The following is a 25,398-nucleotide window of genomic DNA, read 5'->3' on the forward strand; positions in this document are numbered from 1 at the left end:
TTATTATTGCTTCTCACTGTGTTTCTCTGGGTAGCACTGGCCCAGAATGTGGATTTTTTTTTTTTTTTTTAAATTGAGGTTTAGTTGATTTACAACATTCTATTAGTTTCAGGTGTACAACATAGTGATGCAGTATTTGTATAGACCGTACTCCATTTAGTTACTACAAAATAGTGGCTGTGTTCCCCTGTGCTGTACAATATATCCGTGTTGCTTATCTATTTTATACGTAGTAGTCTGTATCTCTTAATCCCATACCCTTATCTTGTCCCTTCCCCCTTCCCTCTCCCCACTGGTAACCACTAGTTTGTTCTCTATATGGTATAAAGGGTCATAAAGTATACTGTATATTCTTTCGCATCTTGCTTCTTTCACTCAGCCCCATGGTGGTGAGAGTCATCCGTGTTTCTGCATGTCGCTCTCTGTAGCTTGTCGGTTTCCGTTGCTGTGTAGTTTTCTCTTGCACAGATAGTCCCCAGTTTACCCATTCCTTTTGTGAGGGCCATTTGGGTTGTTTCTGTCGTTTACCATTATAAACAGTGATCCTGTGAGTATTCTTGTGTGTACACCTCTTGGTGTTTTTGTCCTTGAGCTTGTCCAGGACAGGGGTTCCGAATTGGTTTTGAGCCACAGACCCCTTTGGCAGTCTCACGAAACCTGTGGACCCCTCCTCAGATTCAGGGTATAGCTGGCTGCAACATTCCTGGATAACGTCAGCCTGTTTTCAGAGAGGTTTGCCAATTCCCATCCCAGCCAACACTCCGTAAGGGCCCGTGACTTGGCATCATCAGGCTTACACTAGGGTTTTATGTAGCCCAAGTGCCAGAATGAGATGGGCAAGGAGGCATAAGGTGTCTCCCTTTGCAATCGAGGGGGTGGGAGGCTCTTTGCTTGAGGTCTTTGTTGCCCACCAGAGAATAGATAGGAGAGGGAGCATCTGGAGGATAGTAAGTTCAACTCCCAAATCCTGATGCCATTGATGCCTCTGCCGCCCTGTCCTTCTGGAGGAGGAAGGGCTGGTCCTGTGGCCTCACTCGTAAGCATATAATGATGAATGTTGGGTTGTATGGCTGAGCTCTTGCTGACCCCGCTTTGCCTCCTTCCCTTGCCAGCGGATTATCACAGCAACGGCTACACCGTCACCAACGGCTGGAAGATCCACAACACGGCCAAGAACAAGTGGTTTGTCTGCATGGCCAAGACAGCGGAGGAGAAGCAGAAGTGGCTGGATGCCATCATCCGTGAGCGGGAGCAACGCGAGAGTGAGTGGCTGGGGGCTTCCCCAGATCCCTGGGGCGTATATGGCTTCCTGCAGCCTCGTCCCTTCTGTAGAGTGAGCTGTGTCTAGGGGAGGGGTGTAGGATCCTTTCCAGAAAGGTCAGAGCTACAGAAAGCAGGTCTTTGAAGGGTCAGAGAGCTCTGGGACTGTTAGAACTTGGTGGGATCTCAGCTCATCTGGTTTAGCCCGCCAGACAGATGGGGAAACTGAGGCCCCATGGAAGGGAATTGCCCAAGGTCATGCCAATGTAGCTGATCATCCTGAGATTCTTTGCTTCCTTCACCCTTGAGGGTTAGTAGTCAAGATGCTCCCTACGTGCCTCTGTCCCCTCCACGGTTCTGCTCCCTTCACCGGGGGTTCTTTTTGTTTGACATTCACCAAGTCTTTGGGAGGAGGGTCCCGGGGGCTGCCCCTAACTGTCGTCGTGAATGCTTGGGCCAGGCACTTCTGAGGCCCCTGCGTTAGGAAGTGCAGAGCTGGGTGATAGTTGGGTGCAGTTTGGGGGTGGGAAACTCTGAACTGCTGTACAGAGACCACCGTGCTCGGAAGGGGAGGCCATGGTGTGTTTGGGGGTGAGTTGCTTCCGCTTTCCAGACCTCAGTGATGTGGCCTGGTAAATGGGGATAAAGCTCCTGCCGCAGAGGGTTGTAATGCTGCTAAATGAGGTTTGGATTTGATGATAAATACTTGCAGATTTGACTCATGATCCTAACAATGGTACCTACCGCCCAGCTTTACAGAGGAGAAAACAGAGGCCCGGTTTCCTCCATATCTATATTCTGTTCTCTTGAAATCCCTACTTGGATGTGTCGTGGACATCTCACACTTACCATGTCTAGTCAGAATTCTTAATTTCCACCCTGTCTTCTGCCCCAAACCCACTCATTCCCTGGACTTCCCCGTCTCAGTAAGTGGCTCCTTCAGTCATCCAGGAGCTCAGATGGAAACCGTTGGTGCCACCCTGATGTCTGCCGACTCCCCAAACTCAGTACATCAAGTCCCTTTAATTCTGCCTTCCACTCACATGCCAAGTCCATCTACTTCTGTCCTTTCCCTGCTTCCACCCAAGTACAAGTCACCATCATCTCTCAGGAATGAGTATGGGCCCAGCATGGCCAGGTCCACTGAATTTTTTTTTTTTTTTGAGAAGTTAGACATCAGGATTTTTAGGTGACATGTCTTGATTTTAAATGTTGCATCAAAATTTATTAAAATGCCATTAGGCCAGGTAAACAACTGAACTTAGCCCCTGCTGGGGCAGGTTTATGACTTCTGACACGGATCAGGGCTGGGTGTGTGGTCAGGACTGGGGGTGGGGGTCAGGGGTGTGGCCTGGCCTGGGTGGGGCTGATCAGTATCTTTGTGGTCGGAATGGATGGCTGTGGTCAGTGCTGGACATATGTGCTCATGAGTGGAGTGTGGCCTGAGTAGGCCTTGGTTGTTAGAATCGGGGTATCACCCAAACCCTGAGCTCAGGGCTGAGTTTCCAGGCGTGGTACATGCTGTGGTCAAGAGCACAGATCTGGAGCCAAGCTTGAGGGTCTAAATCCTGGTTCCACTACTTCTAGACGGGCAACCTTGGACAGGAACTTAATTTCTAAGGACCTCAGTTTCTTCAGCTGTAAAATGGGGATAATGGAACTTGCCTTGTAGGTTTCCTGTGAGGATCAAGTGGCATAGAGTAGGCACTATAAAAGCATTTGCTATTATTATTTGTCACTACTCTTATTGTCAGGATTGGATGGGGTCCAGGTAGAAAATATGGGGCAGTGATTGGGATCATAGTTCTGTGTGTATTGTCTAGAGAAACGGGGAAATTTCCATCCCTGGCCTGGAAGGAAGGTCTCAATAGGTTTTCTGATAACCTCAGAATTTGGAAACCCATTCTCAGGTTGAAGGGTCGACTGCTTATTACCCTGGGACTTAGCCTCTCTGGACCTCAGCTTTGCAATCTGTGAAATGGGGGACTTACCCACCCTCCTCTACAAGGTCTTGCGTGGGGTCACTGGCAGGTGCCTAGAACAGTGTCTGACATGCAGGGCGTGCTCTATGGGTGACCACTGGCTGTGGCGGTAGTTGGGGGCAGCTGGGGGAAAGGCTTTCAGGAACCACATGCCCGCCTGCTCTGCTCCCCAGCGCTGGTGCTGACCGTGTCCCCTCCGCAGGCCTGAAGCTAGGCATGGAACGGGATGCGTACGTCATGATCGCGGAGAAGGGGGAGAAGCTTTACCACATGATGATGAACAAGAAGGTGAACCTGATCAAGGACCGTCGGAGAAAGCTGAGCACCGTCCCCAAGTGCTTCCTTGGCAAGTGAGTGACCCCATCCTGGCCTCCGCTGTGTCCCTGGGTCTTGGCTGGAGGCTGGAGGTGGGCAGACCCTCTGCACCCACGTGGCTTTTCCCAGCCCTGCCCCTTCCGCCATGGGCAGAGCCACTAAAACACCTCGAATCCTTGTGGAACAGTCCTTGGAGATCAAGGATAGTGGGGTGCCCATATCAGGGCTTTCAAATGTTTTGACCACAACTCACTGCAAAATGTAAGTTTTATATTGTGACCTGGTACACACATTCACGTAATATATGACTGAAGCCAAAGTTTCACAAAATTTACTGTGCTTGTTACACTCTGAAAATACCTGTCTATTCTGTTCTGTTCTATTCTATTCTACTCATTTCTTCATTCATTTCAAAAATAGTGCTGAGTGAAACGCATGAAATTGATTTCACAAACTGTGAGCGGGTTTTCCACCATGGATTGAAAAACGCTGCTGTAGCATTCAAGCAAAGAGAAGCCCCTATAGATATGTCAAGCAGAAAGGTATTTAATGCAGGGAGTTGATGTCAGAGGTTTTGGAAGAGCAAATGTAGACCTTTGAATTAGCCTTTTTGGACTGTCATAACAAAGTATCACCATCATGGCAGCTTAAACAATAGAAATTTATTTTCTCATAGTTCTAGAGGCTAGAAGTCTGAGATCAAGATGTTGGCTGGGTTGGTGTCTGGTGAGATACACAAGGGGAAGGGGAGGTCCATAGGGTTTCAGTACTTAGGGCTTCCAATTTCTCTGTCTGGGAATTACGTTATTTCCTAATAATGAAACATTATTACCCCCACCCCTATTTTATAACCAAGGATCAAAGGATCAGAGCACAGGTGAGATGGGATTGGATCCTAAACCCACGTTTAAATCTCATTCACCTGGGGGAGGGGGCTGGGGATTGGGAGAAGCAGGAGAAATGCATTCCTTGTGAAACCATCAGGCTGTTTCCAGGCCCTACTGTGTGTTAGACCTAGTGGTCGGTGCTCTGGAGAGGGTAGAAGAATGCCCAGGGCTCCTGACCGCACGAAGCTTGTGGGGAGAGAAGCTTGCCTATGAGACTGGGATTTTGTTGAGAATTTATTAACTTACACCCCACCCGCTTCCCAAAAGATTTTGAAGAGTCCTGGGGTAAAAGCGGCTGTAATTATTGTATTGCCGTAGACCAGGTGAGAGGTGCCGTGGACTGGGGTAGTCACCGTGGAGATGGGGGCAGGTAGTTGCATTCTGGATCATGTGGAAGGTGACAGCATTGGCTCATGGGGTGGAGAAAAAGGGAATTAAGGATCCTGAGCACCTGGAAGGGCTGGAGTGCTGATTGCTGCGAAAGGGGAGACAGAGGCAGGTTTCAGAGGGTGGGAGTAGAGCCCAGAGGCTCCACTTGGATGCCTACACTGAGACAGGCTCCCGGACAGAGATGTCGACTTGTTAGTTGGATACGAAATCTTGACCCGGGGAGAAAAGTTCTGGCTTGGAGACCTAAGTGCAGGGGATGTGGGCATTTAGATGGTTTTCAAAGCCATGAGACTGAATGAAATCCTGCAGGGGGATGGATAAAGAGAGGGATGAGGCAGAGACTGGGCTCTGGGGCAGAGGAGGAAGCAGCAAAGGAGACTGAGAGGGAGCGGGCAGAGGGGTGGGAGGCACGCTGGCGAGTGCAGTGATCTGGAAGCCAGCTGAGGGAAGATGCAGAGCCCGTTTGCACGTGTTAAGGTTGAGATGCCCAGGAGACGTTCGCATATTGAACAGATGTTGGATGGGCAGCTGGAGGCCAGTGTGAAGCCGGGGGCAGGGGGCCAGGGGGAGCTGATTGGTCATGGCTTGGGGCAGCAGGCAGGGGATTTTGGGGGTGTTTGGGCCCCTGGAGTTGGCCTGGATGCCTTGGAGTCAGGCTGCCCCTTTGCCCTCAGGGTTAGTTGACTCCAGCTCCATGTTCCCTGGGAGGGTCTGTGGAGGGGAGGCTGTGGGCCCCAGACCTGTGGGAAGCAGGGAGGGGGCAGCCGGGCTGGTCTCCATCAGCTAATTCCTAATCCCTGGGCAGAAAGGAGGTTTCTCTCGAGGAGGGGTTTGCTTCCGGCCCCCCCAGGGTCAGAGGACCGCCCCCCCCCCCCCGCCTCTTTCCAAACCCTTTGGAGAGCTTAGTCCAGCTGGATGGGCTAACCTGTCTGTGATTAGGGCTTCAGCAGGGTGTTCTGTCTCCTCAGGAAGGATTAGGGGAGATTTCTTTTACTGCCCATTTGAAACAGGGCCAGGATTGAAGCTTGTTTGGCAATCATTGGGCCCTCAAGGACCAGACTTCCTGCAGGAGATCGTGCTGATAAAAACTCCTTGTGTGGCTTTGCTCTGCACATAGCCCTGGGCTCGTGGTCCTCCTCCTTCCTGGTCAGGGCCCAGCTCCTCCTCCAGGAGCACCCGGGCCCCCTCCAGTGGAAGGAACCAGCAGCCACAGAGACACAATCGCGGAGCCTTTCTCTGCTCCAGGTGCTGCCATGTGGCCGTGCCTTTTAATCTTTGTGTGACACTGTGAGGCAGTTTACTGCCATTGTTCCCATTTTAAGGGTGAGGACACTGAGGCACAGAGAGGGAAAAGGTCCTACACAAGGTCACATGGGCACAAATTGGGGGCTGGGATTTGAACCCAGTACTTTCTCTCACCACACTCTGCTGCGTTTATCCATTTTTATCTCTATTCAGCACATTTCGTTTTTCCTTGATCGTTACCTGTCTCTACTAGATGGGGGACTCCAGGAATACAAAAAGTGTCTGATTTATCTTTATAACGTTCAAGGGTTAGGCTTTGAATCAGACTTGGACTCAAGTCCTGCTTCCCCTGCCTTCTAGCTGTGTGACTTTGGGTAAGTTTCTTAACCTCTCTGAGCCTCAGTAAATGACCAATTAATGAGAGAGAATGAAATGTTTGCCTTGCCGGATTGTTGGAGGATACAGAGAGAAAACACATGTGACGTGCTCAGCACATTGTGGGCAAGAGTGATGGAAATGTGATGGAGCTTAAGGAGTGGCCTGTTTCTGCCCTCATCAGAGACAAAGCTCACGGATGCCACGTGAAGAAAAACCAAGGAACGAAATCTGTGTATTTTTGTGGAGGCTTCATGGGAGGAACATGGCGTTTGCCCTCTAGGATCCTCGGATTCTAGGGAGACAAAATTGATTCCTTCATCTATCCCAGTCATTGTTTATTGAGCCCTTACTGTGTGCAAGCAGTGAACAGGACAGAGGAAACCCCTGCCCTCGTGGAGACAACAGGCCAGTAGGGGAATCAGAAACTAGATAAATACAAATAAGGAAGGGAATTTCAGTGACTTGATGAGTGCTTTAAGGAAATAAGTAGGTTGATGTGAGGAGGTGAGGAAAGGGGGTGTGGTTTCAGCCAGGGTGGTCAGGAAGGGCCTCTTGGGGGAGGTGACATTTTAACCAAGATCTGGATGACAAGCAAGAGCCAACCATGAGAAGATCTGGGGGAACAACATTCCTGGCAGAGGGAATAGCAGGTGCGAAAGCCCCAAGGCTGCAATGAGCCTTGAGTAAATTGAGGAACAGCGAGGAGGCCAGCGTGGCTGGAGGGAGTGGCTGGGGGGTGTCGAGATGGGGCCACAGGGGGTAGCAGGGGCCAAATCAGGCAGGTAAGGGGTGAGGGGTTCAGATTCTATCCCAGGTGCTCTGGGAATCCATTGAAAGAGTTTACGTGGGAGAGTGAGGCGAGCGAGGATGAACTCATTATACAGGCCTGGGATGAGGGCACTGTCAGAGCTTTAAGAACTCAGGGCACAAGGTGTGATGGTCGGTCTGGCAGGGCAGTCAGGGAAGGCTTCCTGGAAGAAGAAGGCCTTTGGTTATACTCTAGACAGAGTTAGATGTCATTCATTAATTGAAGTCTGCCAGAATGGGAGCACCCAGGTGCAAGAGGCCACACTGTCTCACCCACCTGTGGGCACAGGTACACGGTATTAGCGCGTAATAGTTGATCAATAATGATTCGTCAGGCATTGCTGCAGACACCAACCGGAAGCGTCTCAGGCAGTGGAGTCACAGGGATGAACATAAAACCCCCAGTTCCTACCCTTGTGGAGCTCAAGGCCATGGAGGAGATGGGCAAGAGAAATGGGATTCTTGTATTGGGGATGAGTAGACATTGGATCTCAGCTTGGGGGCTCCCCCGGGAAGACTGCCAGGGTGTACCTGTGTGTCCCCTGTGCCTAGCCTTGGACTTGACACTTAAAATTCATGTTTACTGGGTGCATGATACTGGGGGGCAGGAAGGAAGAAGGATGCTGCCGTTAGCTGACACATGCTAACTCTCAACTAGTCCCCCATTCCCTGAATCTCAGACTCCCCGCCAAAGCAGGCTGACCTGCTCCCTGTGTCCGCAGCGTACGTCACCCTGCTCCCGGTTAGGTCTTTCTGGAAGACTGGATCTCGCTTCTCTTTGCCCCCACCCCCACCAACTGGCAGATGGCTGGTTCCCTAACCTTCTTACTCAGGCCTTGGTATACGCTGACCCTCCTGCCTGTAACACATTTCCTTGCACCCAGCGGTAGCACATGGCGCCCCACTGACACAGTGTGGTTCGCAGATGTGTTTTCCCTGGGCCACACGGTGCTTTCAGAACATTTTGGATTCAATATCAACATTTAACAGTTGGGAGATTTCACAGGAAATGCTGGGTTTCCAGCTTCTCTTGAAAAGTCGTAAGATGCTTTAGTCTTCCCATGCGGCCACAGTTGGCCGCAGTGAGTGGCTGCCGTCTTCAGAAACGCTGGCTGGTTCAGCAGAGTTTCCACCTGGTCCCTTTTACTCATTTATGAGAGTTTAAGGTCCCTGCATCAGAGGTGAATTTTGTCTGGTTTTGTAGGCTGGATCCCAGCTTAGGACTCAACATGATTTGAAAGTTACCGACTAAATCCAGAAGACCCCTGAATGAACCCCTTGCCAGCTGGACCCGGCTGAGGCCCAGAGAGGGACAGCAGTTTGCCCAAATTTGCCCAGTAAGTTGATCCTCAAAAAGGCTCAAGACTCAGCTCAGGGCAGAAACCTGGGTCACAGTTGCTGTCCTCTGGGCTGCATTTTTCTGCCCTTGCAGCTGCTGTGGGCAACTTCCTGTCCCCCTTTTGGGACCTGCTGTGGTCCCTGTTGGGACCCCCCACAGGGCTGCCGGTCCGTGCCAGAGGTGGCCCCCGATGGGACAGCTGGTGGGCAGCCAGAGGCCGAGTCTCCAGCTTCCGAGAGCGGGCACTCAACATCTGTTCACCTCCCCCAGCTGCCGGCAGCTTGCTTTCTGCCTCTGATTTTTGGGACTTCAAGAAGAGACCTGGGGGAGGCCAGGGCCATCTCTCCCCCACTCGGGGCTCCCGCTCCACAGAATAGATCCATTTCTTCTACGCCCCCCACCCCCGGCTCTCACTGGGGTTCCCTGAATGCCTCGGCACACACTGCTACCTACACACAGGGCAGGTCTTTGCTAGCCAAACACTGCAAAGCTAAAAATAGCTCTGCCCCCCTCTGGCCCTGTAATTGGAGGCAGGACAGCTGGTTTTGATAAGCTCCCCACTCTGGCCAGCTGCCACCCGCTTTCATTGAGAACAGAATGACCACATCCCCAGCTCTCCCCTGGCCTGCTGACTTCCAGTGGGTGGAGCTCTGCATGGAGCCCAAACTCTACTCCAAGAACCAGGACCTGGGCTCTGACTGAGCCTCTGCCCCTCTGGGTAGTCACGTTGGATTTGCCTCATTTCCTCTGGGCTTTTGAGCACTTCTTTCTTACTGAGACCTTCCTGCTTACCCCAGAATATTCCTTCTTGTTTGATGGTTCATTCCTTTATTTGTTCAAAAGATTATTGAGCCTTGCTGTGCTTTGGACCATCTTCTAGGTGCGGCGGGTGTAGAGCTGTGAATCAGACAGAGCTCCCCATCAGCATGGAGGTGACATTCTGGTTCAGGGAGATGGTTGATAAACACATAAATAAATCTGTAAATAGTATGATACAAATCCAGTGATAAGTGCTAAAAAGGAAGTAAAACGGAAAGATGGGGATGGTTTGTGTGGGTGTGGGATGTCTTGATGAGGTGGTCAGGGAAGACTTCTCCGAGGAGGTGATATTTGAGCTGAGACCTTAAGATGAAAGAGAAAGGCTGTGTGAAGAGCTGGGGAAGGGTGTTTCTAGGCAGTGGGAACAGCAAGCGCGAAGGCCCTGAGGCAGGCAGGAGTCTGGCAGTTTTTTTTAAGCAGGGGAAGATGGTGGGTGAGACTAAAGCAGAATAAGTGAAAGGTATAGGAGATGAGGAAGGGGCAGTTCATCGTGTCAGGGCCTTGCCATCATGTGGGCAGAGTTTCGATGTTTTTCTGAGAGTAACCAGGAAGCTCACCAGAGGGTTTTAAGTGGGAGAATGAGATGACTTGATCACCCTTAGCTCTTCTGACTCTCCACAATCATCTTTCTGGGTCCTTATTTCTTCCTGCTTATTGGTTTCTTCATTCCCTCTGTCTGTTCCTCCAGCCAGCCAGCCATCGTCCATCTCCCTACTCATCTACCCAGTAATCTCTCCACTTATCACCCACCCCTCTGTTGCCCTCCCCACCCACCTACCCACTAATTTTCCCAGCCACCTAGTCATTTATCTGCCTGTCAGATCATCCAGTCATCTCACTTTTCATTCACTTATCCACTCATGTATCCATCCCCTCTCTCTGTCTCTCTCATCCATCCTCCCGTCCGTCCATCCATTCATCCATCCATCCATCCAGTGAGCCTGAGGCGGGGCCTGGGTCTGCTCACACCCACCTCTCTGCCATTGGTCTTGGGGAAAAGCATCTGGCCTCAGCACGACCCCCAGGCCTGTGGTGTCCTAAGCTCTGCTTTCCTGTGGGCAGTTCTGGCCGTCACTCCTGGGAGTCAGGGGGGCCAGGCCAGTTCAGTGCTGGCCCCTGTGGCCTCAGGAGTGGGGAGGTCCTCTCAACCGCATGTTATGTTCCTGGCAGTGAGTTTGTTGCCTGGCTCCTGGAAATTGGCGAAATCAGCAAGACGGAAGAAGGCGTGAACCTGGGCCAAGCCTTGCTGGAGAATGGTATCATCCACCATGGTGAGTGCAGGCTAGGCCTGGGGGGCCGAACAGTAGGACCAGGTCAGAGCTCAACAGTGCTGTGCTGCCACTAACTCAGAGGCCATTTCTACACTTCTGTGTGGCCAGCTGTTCCTTCATGGTTTGAAGGAAGAGCCTACAGGATCAGCTAATGGATCCAAAGTGGGGAGTGAGACAGGGAAGCGCTAGGGGTGACTCGGGGCCGTTGTGTAGAGATGGGTTCATAAATCTTGACGGTGGGGTCTCACACCCCAGCCTGCTTCGTGATCTAGCTCCAGGGAGATGCTGGGCAGGTGGGCCTCAGGGCAGACTGGAGCGGGCATTTCTGGGCCTCTCATGAGACCGGCAGATGCCCCAGCCCCCAGCTGTGGGTCTCAGCGGGCCCTGCACATAGCCGGAGGACCGGGAGTGTGGGCAGGGGCTTTGGAGAAATTGTGCTTGGCATGGAGCCTGGCCAAGTGGAGGGTGAGGATGGTGGGCGTGGGTCAGGAGGGCCCGAGGGGGCGCCCAGCCTCACCAGCCCTGGGGTCCCTCCAGTCTCTGACAAGCACCAGTTCAAGAACGAGCAGGTGATGTACCGCTTCCGCTACGACGACGGCACCTACAAGGCCCGGAGTGAACTGGAGGACATCATGTCCAAGGTGGGAACCCCTCCACCCTGACCCCATGACCTTGACCCCACAGTCACCGCAGAGCAGGCCTCTGCCCCAGTGGCCTGTTCTCCACTGCCCTCACCAGTCTCCCCTCTCCCCCCACCCTCTCTCCCAGCAGCCTGGATTTGGAGGCCCCTGAAGGATGTGGCCTGATCACAGACTCCCGTTTTTTCTCTTTCAGGGTGTGAGGCTTTACTGCCGTCTTCACAGCCTCTACACCCCTGTGATCAAGTAAGTTACTCTCTCCAAGCTTCAGTTTCACCTCTGTCTCTTCTCAGCTGTGTGGCCTTGGGCCAATAACTTAACCTGTCTGAGCCTCAGTCTCCTTCTCCATCAAATGGGGCTAATAACTGTACCTACCCTGTAGGTTTGTCATGAGGGTCAAGTGAGTAAATTTGTGGGAAACACTGCAGTGTGGTGGTGAAGGGTGTTAGTTCTGGATCTCAGCCTGCTAGTCAGCAGCTGTGTGCTCTTGGGCAGTTATTTAACCTGCTGGGGCCTCAACTTTCCCCTCTGTGGAATGGGGATAATAATAGGATACACCTCAGGGCCTTTGCACTTGCTGTTTCCTCTGCCTGGGGTGTTCTTCCCCTACATATCTGCATATCTGCTTCCTTCCTTACTTCAAATGTCTCCAAGTCAGAGGGGCCCTCCCTGACCATGTGTGTAAAACATCACCATCTGGAACACGCTACCCTCCTTACTTCACTTTGGTTTTCTTCTTGAAGCTTGTCAGTAGCTGACATACTGTATATTTATTTCTTAGTCTGTATACTGTCTGTACCCCAGGGAATTGTACACTCACCAAGGGCAGGGAATTTGCTCACTGCTGTGTCCCCAGACCCTTGACAACACCTAGAGCGGTGCCGGCCGGTAGAACTTCCCGCACTGATAGAGATGCTCTGTGCCTGTGCTGTCCAATGCAGTAGCCACTAGTCACACGTGGGTTTCACACTCTTGAGACTGAAGAGTGTAATCTTAACTCTGATTTAACATTAATTGGTTGAAAAACCGCCATGTACTGGAGAACGCAGTCCAGGGCAAAGGAGCCCTCAGTAAATGTTTGTTGAGTGACTGTTGAAAGGTAATTAACTTCTTTTGCCTCTCTTTCTGCATCTGTGAAATGGGCATAAGAATAGCTCACACCCCTTGGCTGATCATGCAGATTAAATTTGACTGGCGCCTGACACACAGTGAAGGCTCTGTCAGTGCCAGTGATTGGTGGTTGTCTTTACTGTGGAGCTTGTGGCTGTGGACGAAGGCACAGGGAGGGTGACCTGGTCCTTACCAGCTACAGAGGCCTCTGCCCTCTGTCTTGACAGCTCTTGTCACCTCTCAGGAGCAGAGAGGAAGAGTCTTTTCCCAGCATTCGCTGGAGGCCAGGCCCAGGGAGCCCCTTTCACCTCCAGACCTGCCCCGCTGGCTCCTCCCCTGCTGCCTTTGTGCAGGCCCAGGAGGCAGGCGGGGCTGCCCGGGTCCAGCCTTGGCCCTTGCCGGAGAGGCCTCTCTATCGGCCCCCAGGGGAGGAAGTGGCTGGGCTGGCAGCGGGTCCCCAGTTACTGCGCACGTGACCTGCTGGGCTCCTCAGTTCCTGAAAGCCTGAGAAGAACTCCCCAACCGGCCTTTCTCAGCCCCGACAGGGGCTCCCCAACTGGCCTTTCTCAGCCCCGACAGGGGCTCCCCAAGCGGCCTTTCTCAGCCCCGACAGGGGCTCCCCAAGCGGCCTTTCTCAGCCCCGATAGGGGCTCCCCAACCGGCCTTTCTCAGCCCCGACAGGGGCTCCCCAACCGGCCTTTCTCAGCCCCGACAGGGGCTCCCCAACTGGCCTTTCTCAGCGCTGACAGGGGCTCCCCAACCGGCCTTTCTCAGCCCCGACAGGGCCCGGCCGCAGAAACTCACTCTCGTCAGCTTCAAAGGCTGAGAGATTGTTGCAGTTTGGCGGCAAGGTCCGCACAACCCTTTGTACCAAGACTTGGCAGGAATTAGATGCTACAACAGGTCAAAGCAAAGAACCAGGACGCTGACAGCCCCCTGCCTTCTGCTCTGTCCTGACTGCCCACACCAGCCCACGGAGAAGCATTTCCATGTCGGTATTGTTTTGTTACCTTTAGACACACGAATGTTAACAGCAAAACAAAAGGAAAGAATTGGAAGTTTTTCTCATTACTCAGAGTAAATCAGGGTTCCGCAGGCTCAGCGTTTTTGACGTTTTGGTCTGGATAATTGTTTGGGGGCTGTTCTGGGCAGTTTTGAATGTTTAACAGCATCCTGGTGTCTATCTGCTGGTTGCTGGTAGTACCTCCGCACTCCGCCCCCCAGCCAGGTCATGGCAGCCAAAAATGTCACTAGACACGGCCAGGTGTTCCTTGGGGGGCATAGCCATCCCTGCTTGAGAACCCCAGGCTGGGGGAAGCTTCCAGAGCCTTAGAGCCACCTACTCCTGCCCCTTGATGCTGTTGGTGAGGATGGGGTCCTGGGTTGGGACAGACCTGCCCTCAGTGACACTGTGAGTGAGGTGTGGAGTCAGGGCTGGACTCCCTGCCTGCTGCTCTCCCCGGCCCCCCTGCCTCCGACCCGTGGCTGGAGAGCCTGGAAATCCTCGGACCCCGAGCTCTTTGAGTAGGGACATTGGGACTATTTCCCCTCCCTCCTCCCTGATCTGCTCACGGCCTGCTTCCTCTCCACAGGGACCGCGATTACCACCTGAAGACGTACAAGTCGGTGCTGCCCGGGAGCAAGCTGGTGGACTGGCTGCTGGCCCAGGTGAGAGCCCTGCCGAGCAAATGTGACCCGTCGTCCCCTCTGCCCAGGCCTGAGGGGCTAACCAGGATGTTGGCCTTTGAGGTTTAAAAAAAATTTTTTTTAATTATTTTTTAAATTGTGGTAAAATACACATAATATAACATTGATCATCTTAACCAATTTTAAGTGTACAGTCCAGTAGCCCTAAGTCCACTTCCATTATTACACAGCCATCACCCCCATGCACTTCCAGAGCTCTTTCCATCTTGCAGAACTGAAACTCTGTCCCCATTAAATAGTAACTTCCCATTCCTCCCTCCCCCCGGCCCCTGGCAGCTGTCCTTCCACTTTCTCTCTCTGAGTTGGCCGGCTGTAGGTGCCCTGTGCAGGTGGAATCATGCAGTGTTTGTACTTCTGTGTCTGGCTTGTTTCACTCAGTATAATGTCTTCAGGGTTCATCCACGTTGTAGTCTGTATCAGAATTTCCTGCCTTTTAAAGGCTGAATAATATTCTCTTTTGAGGATAGAGCACATTTTATTTATCTGTCAGTTAAGGGACACTTGGGTGGCTGCCACCTTGAGGCTTTCCTTTTTAAAAGTGGGACGGTCCCGGGCAAACTGGGACAAGTTGGTCTCATCCTGCCACAGAGCCTCCATATAGGGCTTGCCAAGCTATTCCCTTATCCTAGGTTCCCAGTGAGTGGGGGCCGGGCAGAGTCTTGGAAAAATCTCTGTGCTGATTTTGCTGCAACTTCCCAAAGGTGATTGTTCCATCGAGGTGCCGTGGACACTCTTACCTACCTGCCTCTTATACCTTACGGCTTCTGTTTGCAGGGCACTTACTCTGGGCCAGGCCCTGTCTGGACTTTGTGCAGTATCTCATTGAGTCCTCCAACCCATTTCCAGACAGGGAACTGGGGCCCAGAGAGGCCAAGTGCCTGGTTCAAGGGCACACAGCCTGGCAGCAGTAAAGCTGGGAATCGGATGGGTGCATCGTACGTACTTAGGCCTCATTTCTGCAAACTTTTCAGGGAGCCTGCAAGAATGTTCATTCATAGTCTATAAGAAGAACGTAATGTCTCCAAAGACAAGAAGACAACTGTGAAATCTAAATGTTTAAACTTTCATGGAGTGCAGCTTTATGGGAGCCTTATTAATTGTTAAGTTTAGCCTTCATAGAAACTTCATTCCATTCAAAAACAATTTGTTGCCTGGATTTTCTCATGTCGAACAAATTCCTGATGATTGCCTAGAAATCATAGCCAATCTATGTAAAGTAAATGCTTCTTGGCGTCAAATAACTTCAAAATCAAGTTTAGAAAAATTCTTGAAAAAAAATTTTCAAGCCCCCAAAACGTATTTAATGTAGGATGTGGGTGCATTTTAATATGTTTGCTATGATGTGGGGCCCTAAGACGCGGGAGGTCTTAAAATGACCTTGGATTTGAATTCAGATTTGCACAGCTGGGAAGCACAGAGGTGCTAACCATTGCACTACACCGCACACTGCCCCCTCCTTAGGATCCCCTGAAGCCAGCTCAGAGCATGTGCTTTATTTATAGCCAGGCAGACCTGGGTTCAAATCTCAGCACTGCCACTTCTCAGCTGAGTGATCTTGGACAAGCCGCTTAACCTCTCTGTGCCTCAGTTTCCACACCAGTAAAATGAAGCTCAAAACAATACCTTCCCCTTTAGATTATTTTGAGGATTCAGTGAGTTAATCATCTAAAGTGCTTATTAGAACAGCGCCTGGCACAGAGTAATTGCTTAGTAAATGGAACTGTTATTAAAATAATTCCTCATTTCCTTCCCAAAGGATTCAGGGTGCCTCAAAATTCCACGCAGTGTGGAAGGAAGGCTGAAGAAATTACAGAGGGACTTGGGGGTGCAGGACAGACGGCTGGGGAGAGCCGAGGGGCCATCTGTTTGGGGTCCCATCTTCTGAGTGGGCTGTGACAGGGGAGGGGTGATTTATCTTGTGGTTTAGGTTCTTCGTTCAGGCCCCAGGCGTGCCGGGGTGTAGGGCTCTCTGAAACGCTGCTTCTCCCCACCTTGGACCTTTGTGGCCTCATGTTTCCTGAGCTCCACGGCTGACTGTTGGTTTCAAGGCGCGATGTGGACTTTGCCTTAAGTGGCGAATCCCAGGCCTGAGCTGGGAGTGGGGTGGGTTACCGAGCTGATGAGAAGTCAGTGAACCTGGGAAATATCTGGAGATGGAATCACAGGATGCACCGCTCTGGGGCTGGGAAGGGGTCACGGATAGGTCCTGGGGTTTTGGCGCGGTGGGTTTTCCCTTCGTTCACAGTGATGGGAAGGCGGTGGGGTGGGGGGGAGAAGTTGAGCATTCTCCTTGGCCGTGGAAAGGCGCTGCCTTTGGGGTGCCCACTGTACTCCCTAGTGGAGTGGAGGAGGTGGGCGGGGGAGGGGCAGGCTTTGCACACCTGCTGCTCAGGAGGCATCTCTACTGCAGATACTCTGTTCCTTGTCAGCTCCTGGGTGGTATTTGCAATGAGGGGGCAGAAGAGAGTGTAGAAAAATCCGACAAGAGGGCTCATGGGCTCATCCTTTTCTTCCTCCTAACACTTGCTGTGTATAAGGCACTGTTTTGGGTTCTGGGGGGACAGCAGTGGACAAGACAGACAACGCTCCTGCCCTCGTGGATGTTAAATTCTGGTGAGGGGTAGGAGAGGCGTTGAATAAACAAGGAAAAGTAGTAAAATACTTTGTTAGCTGCTGCTAGGTGCCAGCTCGGGGGGAGCTCTGGGCGGGAGTCGACCTTTCACGTGGGGGGGGATGTGGTTGTTCACAGGCGGCAGAGAAGGTGGTGTTTTGAGCAGGGACCTTGGAATAGAGACCGGAGGGAGGTGGGGAACGAGCCAGGGGGCCGTCTGGGGCCGGAGCTTTCTCTGAGCGGACAGCAGCTCGGAGGCTCTGAGTGGGGTGAGCTTGGAGGGTCTGGGGGTGGGGAGAGGCCAGTATGGCTGGAGTGGCGTGAGCGAGAGGGAGGGTGATGGGGAAGCTGGTGGGCAGCCAGCCCCAAGGGGCCTTGTGAGCTCTTGGGAGGATTTGGGCCACTGCAGGGCTCTGAGCACAGGTGGGACAGCATCTGACTTCGGTGGGATAAGATGCTCGGGCTGTCGGGGGACCAGTGAGGAGGCGGCTTCAGAACTGCCGGTGGGGAGCGTGGTGGCTGAGAACCGGGTGGCCGCGGGGGAGGGGACAAGAGTGGTCAGGTTTGGGATTCTTTGAAGGGAGACCTAACAGAGCCTGCTGTTGAATGGACGGAGCGGGCGGCAGTGGTGAGAGACACAGGAGTCCTGAATGACTGCAAGGCCCTTGGCTGAGCTGGGAGGCTCAAGAGTGCGCCCTGGAGCACCCCGGCAAGGAGGAGAACCGGCCAGAGCAGCGGCCTCTGTTGGTTTCTCTTTATGATCGGTGTTGGGCACGGCAGGGGCCTGCTTGTGGCCCGTGCTGTGCTGTCAGATTAGCTGTGATCCTGGCCGAAGGCCCCGTGGAGTAGCCTGAGTCACTGTCAGTTGGTCCAGAGGACCCCCCTCCCCGCCCCCTGCCGCCATCCCCCAGCATACAGTCACAGTGGAGGCAGGGGGCGGACGGTGGAATGAAGATTGCAGCTGACCCTCTGTCCACTTAAGCAGGCCTCGCATGGCTTGGCCTGGTCTGGGGACACAGGGAAGCTAATTGGAGTTGACATAGGATGGCTTCCATGCGACTGACCGAACGACAGCTGGCATCTGGCCCCGGGTCAGGGAAAGGGGGGGACGGTGTGCATGTGGGTCTCTCTGTGGGGGAGAGGTTGGTGATGAGGATGTGGCCTTGAAGACTGCTTACAGCAGGTCTTGATTTCAAGAGTCATCCCCACCTGCACTTTAGCAGGCAAGTCAAGAAGAAAACATATAATTGTGTAGTTCAGCAGGGTTATTTTGCTTTGAACACATGTTCATTTCTAACTCTAGGTCATTCTGCTCCTTGAAACAAAATGTTGATTGAAACCCCTTAGGTCAGCTAGAAATACTTTTGTCCGCACATAGTAGGAAACCTGACTTACACAATCAAGACATTTTTCTCTCACACAATAGGAAATCTAAATTATACAGTAAAGACATTTTTTGCTCATATAACTAGGCGTCCAGAGTTCATGGTCCTAGAGCTCAACAATGCCATTTATACCCATGCTCTTTCCATCTTTTTGTTCTGCCATCTTGCCAGCTGCCTCATTGTCATAAGACAGCTGCCACAGCTCCGGGTATCACATCTATGTAGACCTATGGCCAAAGGCAGGCAGCAGGGGCAGTTGGAAAGAGCTTTCTCACTATGTTTATTAGGAGAGGAAACTTCCCCCAGTCCCCTCCCTTGCCCAGTGGTCTTCCCCTTAGGTCTCATGGCCAGGTGGGTCCCTCATGTACCCCTAAACCACTCCCTGGGGGAAACAATAAGGATTGCTGAGAGTGCCTTAGAATTCCTCAGAATTCATCCCTTGAGGCTGGGGGAAGGGCTCTCTACCAACTACTCAGATGAACGAGAGTTCTTTTAGCTCAGAGGATAAGGAGGGTATTAGTCATTTGATTGACAAGCTATGTACTGTATCACTTCTGATCTTCTGTGTGTACTATCTCATTTAATCTTCAGAAAACAGTTGTTGTCCCCATCGTACTGATGAGGAAACTGAGGCTCAGATTATGTAACTTGCCTCAGGATACACAGAAACGAGGTACTCCTATAAGATTGTGTGTGGTGGGGGGCCTTCATGACGCCTTGGTAGTCAATAATAATAGAAATTGTAATAATAATCCTCTGTATTGATTATAGCTTGTACTGTGGAGTCTGAGTGGGGAATACCACTGAGAGGTGGCAGAGGCCTTGGAAAGTCAAGGGCAAGTCTGGGGATAAAAAGTACAAATGAGGAAATGAAAGTCAGAGAGGTTAAGGAATTCCCCACGGTCACGGTTGGCCAAACAGGGGTTTAAACCCGGGGGATCCAGCTCCAGGGTTTGCTCTCCTCACCTCTTTGCTCATGGTTTTTCGGTCTGTGCTGCCTGGACTCCAGGATGCCCTAGGCTGTGGCCGTCAAAAGGAGGGCGGGGGTCGGTGGGCTGGGGCAGGAGAGAGCAGGGACAGGCCAGGAGCCAGGTGCGGGATGGCTCATATCTGCCGGCTCCTGTTCCGGCTCCGCAGAAATGTGCCCTGAGCGCCCGCTACGCTGACCTCCATGCTCAGGCAGATGGCAGTGCTGACGGCGGCGGGGTTTCTAGCATCTGGGGTGGGGTGGCAAGGCTGGGGTGGGTGAGCGGGCAAAGGGCCAGGCCGGCAGCTCAAGGCACTAGCAGAGGCAACAAAGGATAAACAAGGACAGGGCAGGAGCCCTGGCCGTAACGCTGGGTAACTCTCCTCCCCTCCTGGAGCCTCAGTTTCCCTATTTGTAACTTGGAGGGAAGGTCCGGCTGTAAAAGGATTCCACTCTCATGCTGTAAACTTGGGCAAGTGCCAAGCCTGTCTGTGCCTCAATTTCTTCATCTGTCAAATGGGGTTAATAAGAGCGATTGCCTCTGGGTTGACCATCTAGGTAGTTAGGAGGAGCTGACATGGGCACTGAGACCTGAAAAGCCAGGGCAGGGCATTCCAGGGGGAGGAAGGAGTAGGTGCAAAGGCCCTGAGGTGGGGTCTCATGTTGTGTGTGGAAGGAGCAGCAAGGAGGCCGTCGTGGATGGAGCCCCCAGTGAGGGGGGCTGGTGGGCGAGTGGGGGATGAAGGGGAAGTGTGCTGCGGAGGTTCATTGCACAGGGCTGTGTGTGCCTGTGCCTTCCTCTGGGAGGGGAGGAAATGGGGACTGGATGACTTCTGGTTTCCCCACAGCTGGCAGGATGTGGGGTGGGGGCTTGCTTTTCAGGCGGTGGACACATATTTCACTCTTGACCAGAGAATCCCTGTGCTGTTCTCACTTTGGGAGTCACCCCATGGGTCACCCCAGGGCCCTTTGGAGAGAAGAGAGGCCGGGACGGGCTGGGATGGGCTGGGAGCCCAGGTTGTGAGAGCTTTGGAAAGCTAGGTGGGCTCCAGACGCCTGCCCGGGCCCCCTGGGCTGCAGGGCTGGGCCCGCCCGCCTCCTGGGCCCCTCACAGCTGGGGGCGGCTACTCCAGATGTGGCCTCTTGCATGGATGGCCGCCCTGCTGGCAGGGCTGTGAGCGTGCTGGCTCTCCAGCCACTGGCCCGCGGTCCCGCAGGACAGATTTGTCATCTCTGAGTCAGCCTGGGGCAGCTAGAGCAACTGAGGCCAGTGGCTCCCCCAGGCTCTGCTCTGGGGCCTTGGCAGGCTGAGGCCTGCAGCTCTGAATTCATTTCTCCTGTAGCTGAGGAATTCCCTCCCTGGCCCCTCCGCTGCTGGCAGGGGCCTGGGGGGATACACCAAGAGTGGAGGCCTCTGGCCTGGCTCTGTCGGGCCAGTGCCTCTTGGAATAACTTCTCACTTGGGCAGTATTTTAAACGAGAGGCTGGCTGAGCGGAGCGAAGCTCATTGACCTGGCTACAGACTAATGCCTGAGTTAGTCCCTGCTGACAATGTCTTTATTCAATCAGCAAGTATGTACCGAGCACCTACTGCATGCCAGGCTCTGTTCTAAGCACTTAGGATTCAGCAGGGAACACAATAGATCAAAGGCCTTTTCCTTAGAGCTGACCTTCTCACTCACCCTGCTTTCGCCGGCCATGTTATTTTCTGTACTCTAAGCTTTGTCCATCTCTGGACCTCTGGACCTCTGTCCGTGCTGTTTCCTTGGCCTGTCACTTCCCCTACGTACACACACAACTCACATACTTTGCCTGGATATACTGAGATGATTTGGGTTGCAAGAAACAGAAACAGTATCTGGCTAACTTAAGGAAAGTAAAAAAGAGAAGGTGACTTACTGAGAAGTCCACAGAGCACCCACAGAGTCAGGGGGAGACCCAGGAGCCAGGTCCTAGGAGGAGCTGGCACCAGGAGACTCCCAGCTTCTCGGGAGCAGGCGCGGAGGGGCACCGTCTCCAGGGCACACTCTCGGGGAGAATCGGCACCAGCTGTTCCCTGACCTTGGGTTCCTCTGCTCAGGGAGGAGCCAGGTCAGTTAGGAGTTGAACTTGATTTCTAGTATCAGAGAGCCAGCTACAGAGGCTGAAGCAAATTAGGGGTTTATTTTTCTCTGGTATGAGAGAAGCCCGGAGGTTGGTGGCCCAGAGTTGCTAGTACAATCTCATGATATCTTTGAAGACCACCCCTGCTCTTTCTTTTTGCTCTGCCATCCTTAGTATGTTTCTATTTTTGAGGTCACATTGTGCTCTAGGGTGACTGCAGGAGCTCCAGCCATCGCACCTTTGTTTCAGGCAGGAGGGAGAGAAAGGAAGGACCGGGGACAAAGAGTGTTTTGCCAGAGCTCCCTATCAGTGGTTTCTGCTTATATCTCATTGGCCACCTCTAGCTGTAAAGGAGGCTGGGATCTGTGGTTGTCTAGGTAGATGAATTGCTGTCTGTAAGAGTGAGGGTTTCAGTACTAGGGCGGGATGGGGCCGGGGAGGGTTGTTGCTGGACAGCCAGCAGTGTCTGCCACATAAAATCGCCCTTTCTCGTTTGTGGTGTTTATGGCGCACCATGCATTTCTCACATGTAAATAATTAACATGCAATCAAATGCTTCTCTTGTTTGGTGTTTATTAATAACAGTCACAGACACGGTTGGGGGATACCACAGGAAACAAGACAGACACACATCCCTGCCCTCGTGGAGTCTCCATTCCCGGTGGTGGTGGGCTTTTTCCCAGCCTGGCTCAGCCCCTTGGCTCAGCGGGTCCACCTAACACCCTCTGCTTCTTGTTCTGTTCCAGGGCGATTGCCAGACACGCGAGGAGGCGGTGGCGCTTGGTGTGGGCCTGTGTAACAATGGCTTCATGCACCACGGTAATCCGCCCCTTCCCCTTCAGCCCAGCCTCCCCGGGGTGGGGTGGGGGTCCTGTCCTGGAACAGAAGAGCTGGCAGGGACCCTGGTCCCTGGTGCATTTTATGGCGGGGGGAAACTGAGGCCCAGAGAGAGCAAGTGGTGGGCTGGCGGCTGCCCACCGTGCCCGTGGGTGAGCCCGGGCTGGATGCCGAGTGGGCCTGTGCTGCCCTTCCCCACCCCACCCGCCCTGTTCTTCACTGATGGGGACATCACTTCAGGTGGCCAGTGGGGACCAAGGTGGCTGGTAAAGATTGGCTGCAAAACACAGACCGGATGTGAGGTCAAATCCATGGACTTCCTAAGCCCTTCCTCCCTCATGGGATGTGGCCTCCCAGGGTGGGCAGTGAGGGTGGACGACGCGGACCTGGCCCACGGGCATCCGGGGAGGAGAGGAGAGGAGAGGAGAGGGGTCCGTGGGGACAGAGGACGGGCGGGTTGTGAGCATGAGAGAAAGGAGGCCAGGCGGGGCCTCGCCCCTCAGATGCCTCACTCCTCCCCACACAGGGAGAAGCACCTAAGAGGGAGAGAGGCGGACGGTCCGAGATGGTCCTGGGGCAGGAAGCTGGGGAGAGGGAGGGAGAAAATGGTTCCATTGACACCATTTTCAGTTAACACAGAAGTGATACTCTGCGTGCCCGGCCTCCTCCTAAGAACTCTGCATGTAGTAATGAGTTTCGTCCTTGGGGTGATCGATCCTTTGATGTTGGTATGAATGTCATCCCCGTCTATAAATGAGGAATGGAAGCTCAGGCAGCTGGGACACTTGCTCAAGGTCACCTGACAAGGAGGGGCTGGGATTTGAACCCAGCCAGGCTGGCGTCGCAGGCCACATGTCGACCACTGAGCTCTGTGGCCTGTCCTTGTGGCCCTTGGGGAGCCCTGAGGCTCCCACCCTTTTGGGACGAGTGGACTTTGAACCTCCACTGAGGAGCCTTTCTCCTGTTTCCAGAACACTCCCCAGGGCCTTGTCACTTGCAGTGTCTCTCGCCCGGGTGTCCCTCCCTCCCTGCCTCACCCGCTCACTTCTTCGGTGTTTCTGCTCAATTCGTGCCTCCCCAGCGAGGTCACCTGGCCACCTGCTAGGATGGCTCCTCTCTTTCCTCACCCCCTGGACCAGCTCAGATTCGCTTTTCTCCCTGGAGCTGCTCTGCCCCTGCGAGGCTGATTCCCCCCCCCCCTCCGTCTTTGCTCATCCTGCTGTCTTCCAGAGGCCGCCTCCTGCGTGCAGGCACTGTGCTAGGCTCTGGGGACTGGGGTGAGCACGCTGGATGCAAGTCTTGCCCTCGTGTGCCCGTAAGCGCGTGTGCGCGTGTGCGCATCACACGACAGTAAATAAGTACATTTTCTGGACTCTTGTGAGTGTGTGAGGAGGACTTTGGCTCTTACTCTAGTGAGCTGGGCGTCCTGGAGGCTTCTGAGCAGGGGAAGGACGTGCCTGGCTGGGCTTCTGCAGGTCCCCTCTGGCTGCCTGCGGAGAGTGTCTGTGAGGGTGGGGGCGGAAGCAGGGAGGCCAGGGAGAAGGCGGCTGTCATAGTCCAGAGGAGGGACCACGCTGCCTGGATGCACGTGGTGGCAGCGGAGGCCTGAGACTCGGGAAGGGCTTCTGGCCATTCCTCCTCCCGGCGTCTGCTCTGTGCTCCAGCTCAGGGGTTGGTAGACTCTGTCTGCAGAGGGTCAGACAGTAAATATCTTCGTCCTTGGAGGCCACGCGGTCTCTGTCACAGCCCAGCTCTGCCCCTGTAGCCTAAAAGCAGCTGCAGGGGGATGTGTAAACAAGTGGGTGTGGCTCTAAGCCAGTAAAACTTCATTTAGCAAAACAAGTTTTCTACCCCTGGTCTAGCTGCTGGATTTCCTCTCCCTTCAGCAGGGAGAGAGAGCGCCCCTGGGGTGACAGGTCATCGGATTTGCCCCCTGCCTCGTAGCCGGCAGGCCCGGTTTTGGGCCTGACTCGGCGGACTGCCGGCAAAGCCCTGCTCCTCCCCGGCCTCAGTTTCCCCATCTTTCCCTTCCCATCTGAGCTCAGCGTGGCCACGGCTCTGTGGGGTTGGGACTCACTCTGGGGCAGGTCGGGAGCCCGGCAGCCTCGGTCATTCCCGAAAGCCGCTCTGTTCCCTGCGGGGGCCCTCGCAGCTCCATCCCCCCACCCCTCCCGTCAGCTGGGCTGAGCCTCTCATTTGTGGGTGAGAGTAATTAGGGGTCCACCCCAGCTACTATTTTGGGAAGGCGGTTAGCTGAGGACACTGTGGAGGGGGTGATCCCAGGCAACAGCAACACCCTCAGGGTCGCTCAGGGAGAGAAATTGCAGGGCGCGGTCCTTGCTCCCTTGTTCCTGCCACGAACTCAAAAATAGGCTGAAAGAGGAAAGGGCCAGATCCTAGGGTTGTGGCCGCTGTAGAACGCAGGTTAGGGTGCAGGGTGGGGCGTGGGGCGGGGCCCGTGGGGCGCCTCCCGTGGTGTCCGACCCGAGCTCCCGGGGCTCTGAGGTGTCCCCGGGGAGGGACCCAGAGGCCAGCGGTCCAGTGCCTTGGCACATACAGGGAAACTGAGGCTCACCATTGAATCCTCGCAGCCACCCCGGGAAGTTGGTGCTGTTATTATCCCCACAGATGAGGAACCTGAGGCTCAGAAGTTGGGAGGGGCCAGGCAGGGATTTGAACGTGTATCTGTGCCCGTCTCATGAAGCCTGGCCAGTGGCCTCGACTGGAAGTTGGGAGTGGTTGGCTCTCACCTGGCTGAGCTCCCTGACTCCGGGATTCCAGATGTTTCCCCACATATTTCAGCCGAGACACGAGACACAACACGGTGCTTCCTCTTCCCCCTCCCTGAGTCTTTTAGCCTCGTGTTTACAGTGGAGGGGAAGCCAGCCGGCCTCCTGGGGCCTGGCTCCCAGCTCTGGGGAAAGCAGCAATTTGTGTGTCTGTTGTCTCCAAGGAGGTAATAGAGGTGGCCTGAGAACGGTGCTCACAAACAGCGAGCTGTCCCGGGAAAGGAAGGAGACAGGAAGGAAGGGCTCCTGATGCTTTCCATGTCACCAAAGGTCTTCAGGGATGGCGGGGACATCGCGAAGCTAAGGCAGCTGCTTGTCCTTCTTTCAGGGACCTGCTGACTTCAGACGATTGCCTCAATTTCTCCCCTTTATTTAATTTGTCCTCGCCCCCATCTATCAGGCCAGGCTGGGCAGTATGGTAAAGAGGAGGAGCCTGGACTCTGTGACCTTGGGCAGTTTATTTAGCTCCTCTGGGCTTCAGTCTTCCTGTCTTTAAAAGGGGTGCAGCAGGTCCTTCTTTGTCTGCGGAGTAAGTGAACTTAAGCCTGTATCCCCGGC

General features: G+C 53.7%; 1 protein-coding gene across 1 annotated transcript in view; it reads left to right on the forward strand.

The window, feature by feature from the left end:
* The window catches only part of PREX1 (phosphatidylinositol-3,4,5-trisphosphate dependent Rac exchange factor 1), a 197,622-nt gene that overhangs the window by 134,808 nt on the left and 37,416 nt on the right, over positions 1 to 25,398 (forward strand). The window contains exons 9-15 of the mRNA XM_060123573.1: positions 1,113 to 1,262; positions 3,445 to 3,592; positions 10,593 to 10,693; positions 11,231 to 11,334; positions 11,528 to 11,577; positions 14,034 to 14,109; positions 21,961 to 22,033. Coding sequence (XP_059979556.1) covers positions 1,113 to 1,262; positions 3,445 to 3,592; positions 10,593 to 10,693; positions 11,231 to 11,334; positions 11,528 to 11,577; positions 14,034 to 14,109; positions 21,961 to 22,033 — 702 coding nt within the window. The remainder of the gene's footprint in view (positions 1 to 1,112; positions 1,263 to 3,444; positions 3,593 to 10,592; positions 10,694 to 11,230; positions 11,335 to 11,527; positions 11,578 to 14,033; positions 14,110 to 21,960; positions 22,034 to 25,398) is intronic.

The sequence above is a fragment of the Lagenorhynchus albirostris genome, chromosome 15 (assembly GCF_949774975.1).
Source record: "Lagenorhynchus albirostris chromosome 15, mLagAlb1.1, whole genome shotgun sequence".
Classification (NCBI taxonomy): domain Eukaryota; kingdom Metazoa; phylum Chordata; class Mammalia; order Artiodactyla; family Delphinidae; genus Lagenorhynchus; species Lagenorhynchus albirostris.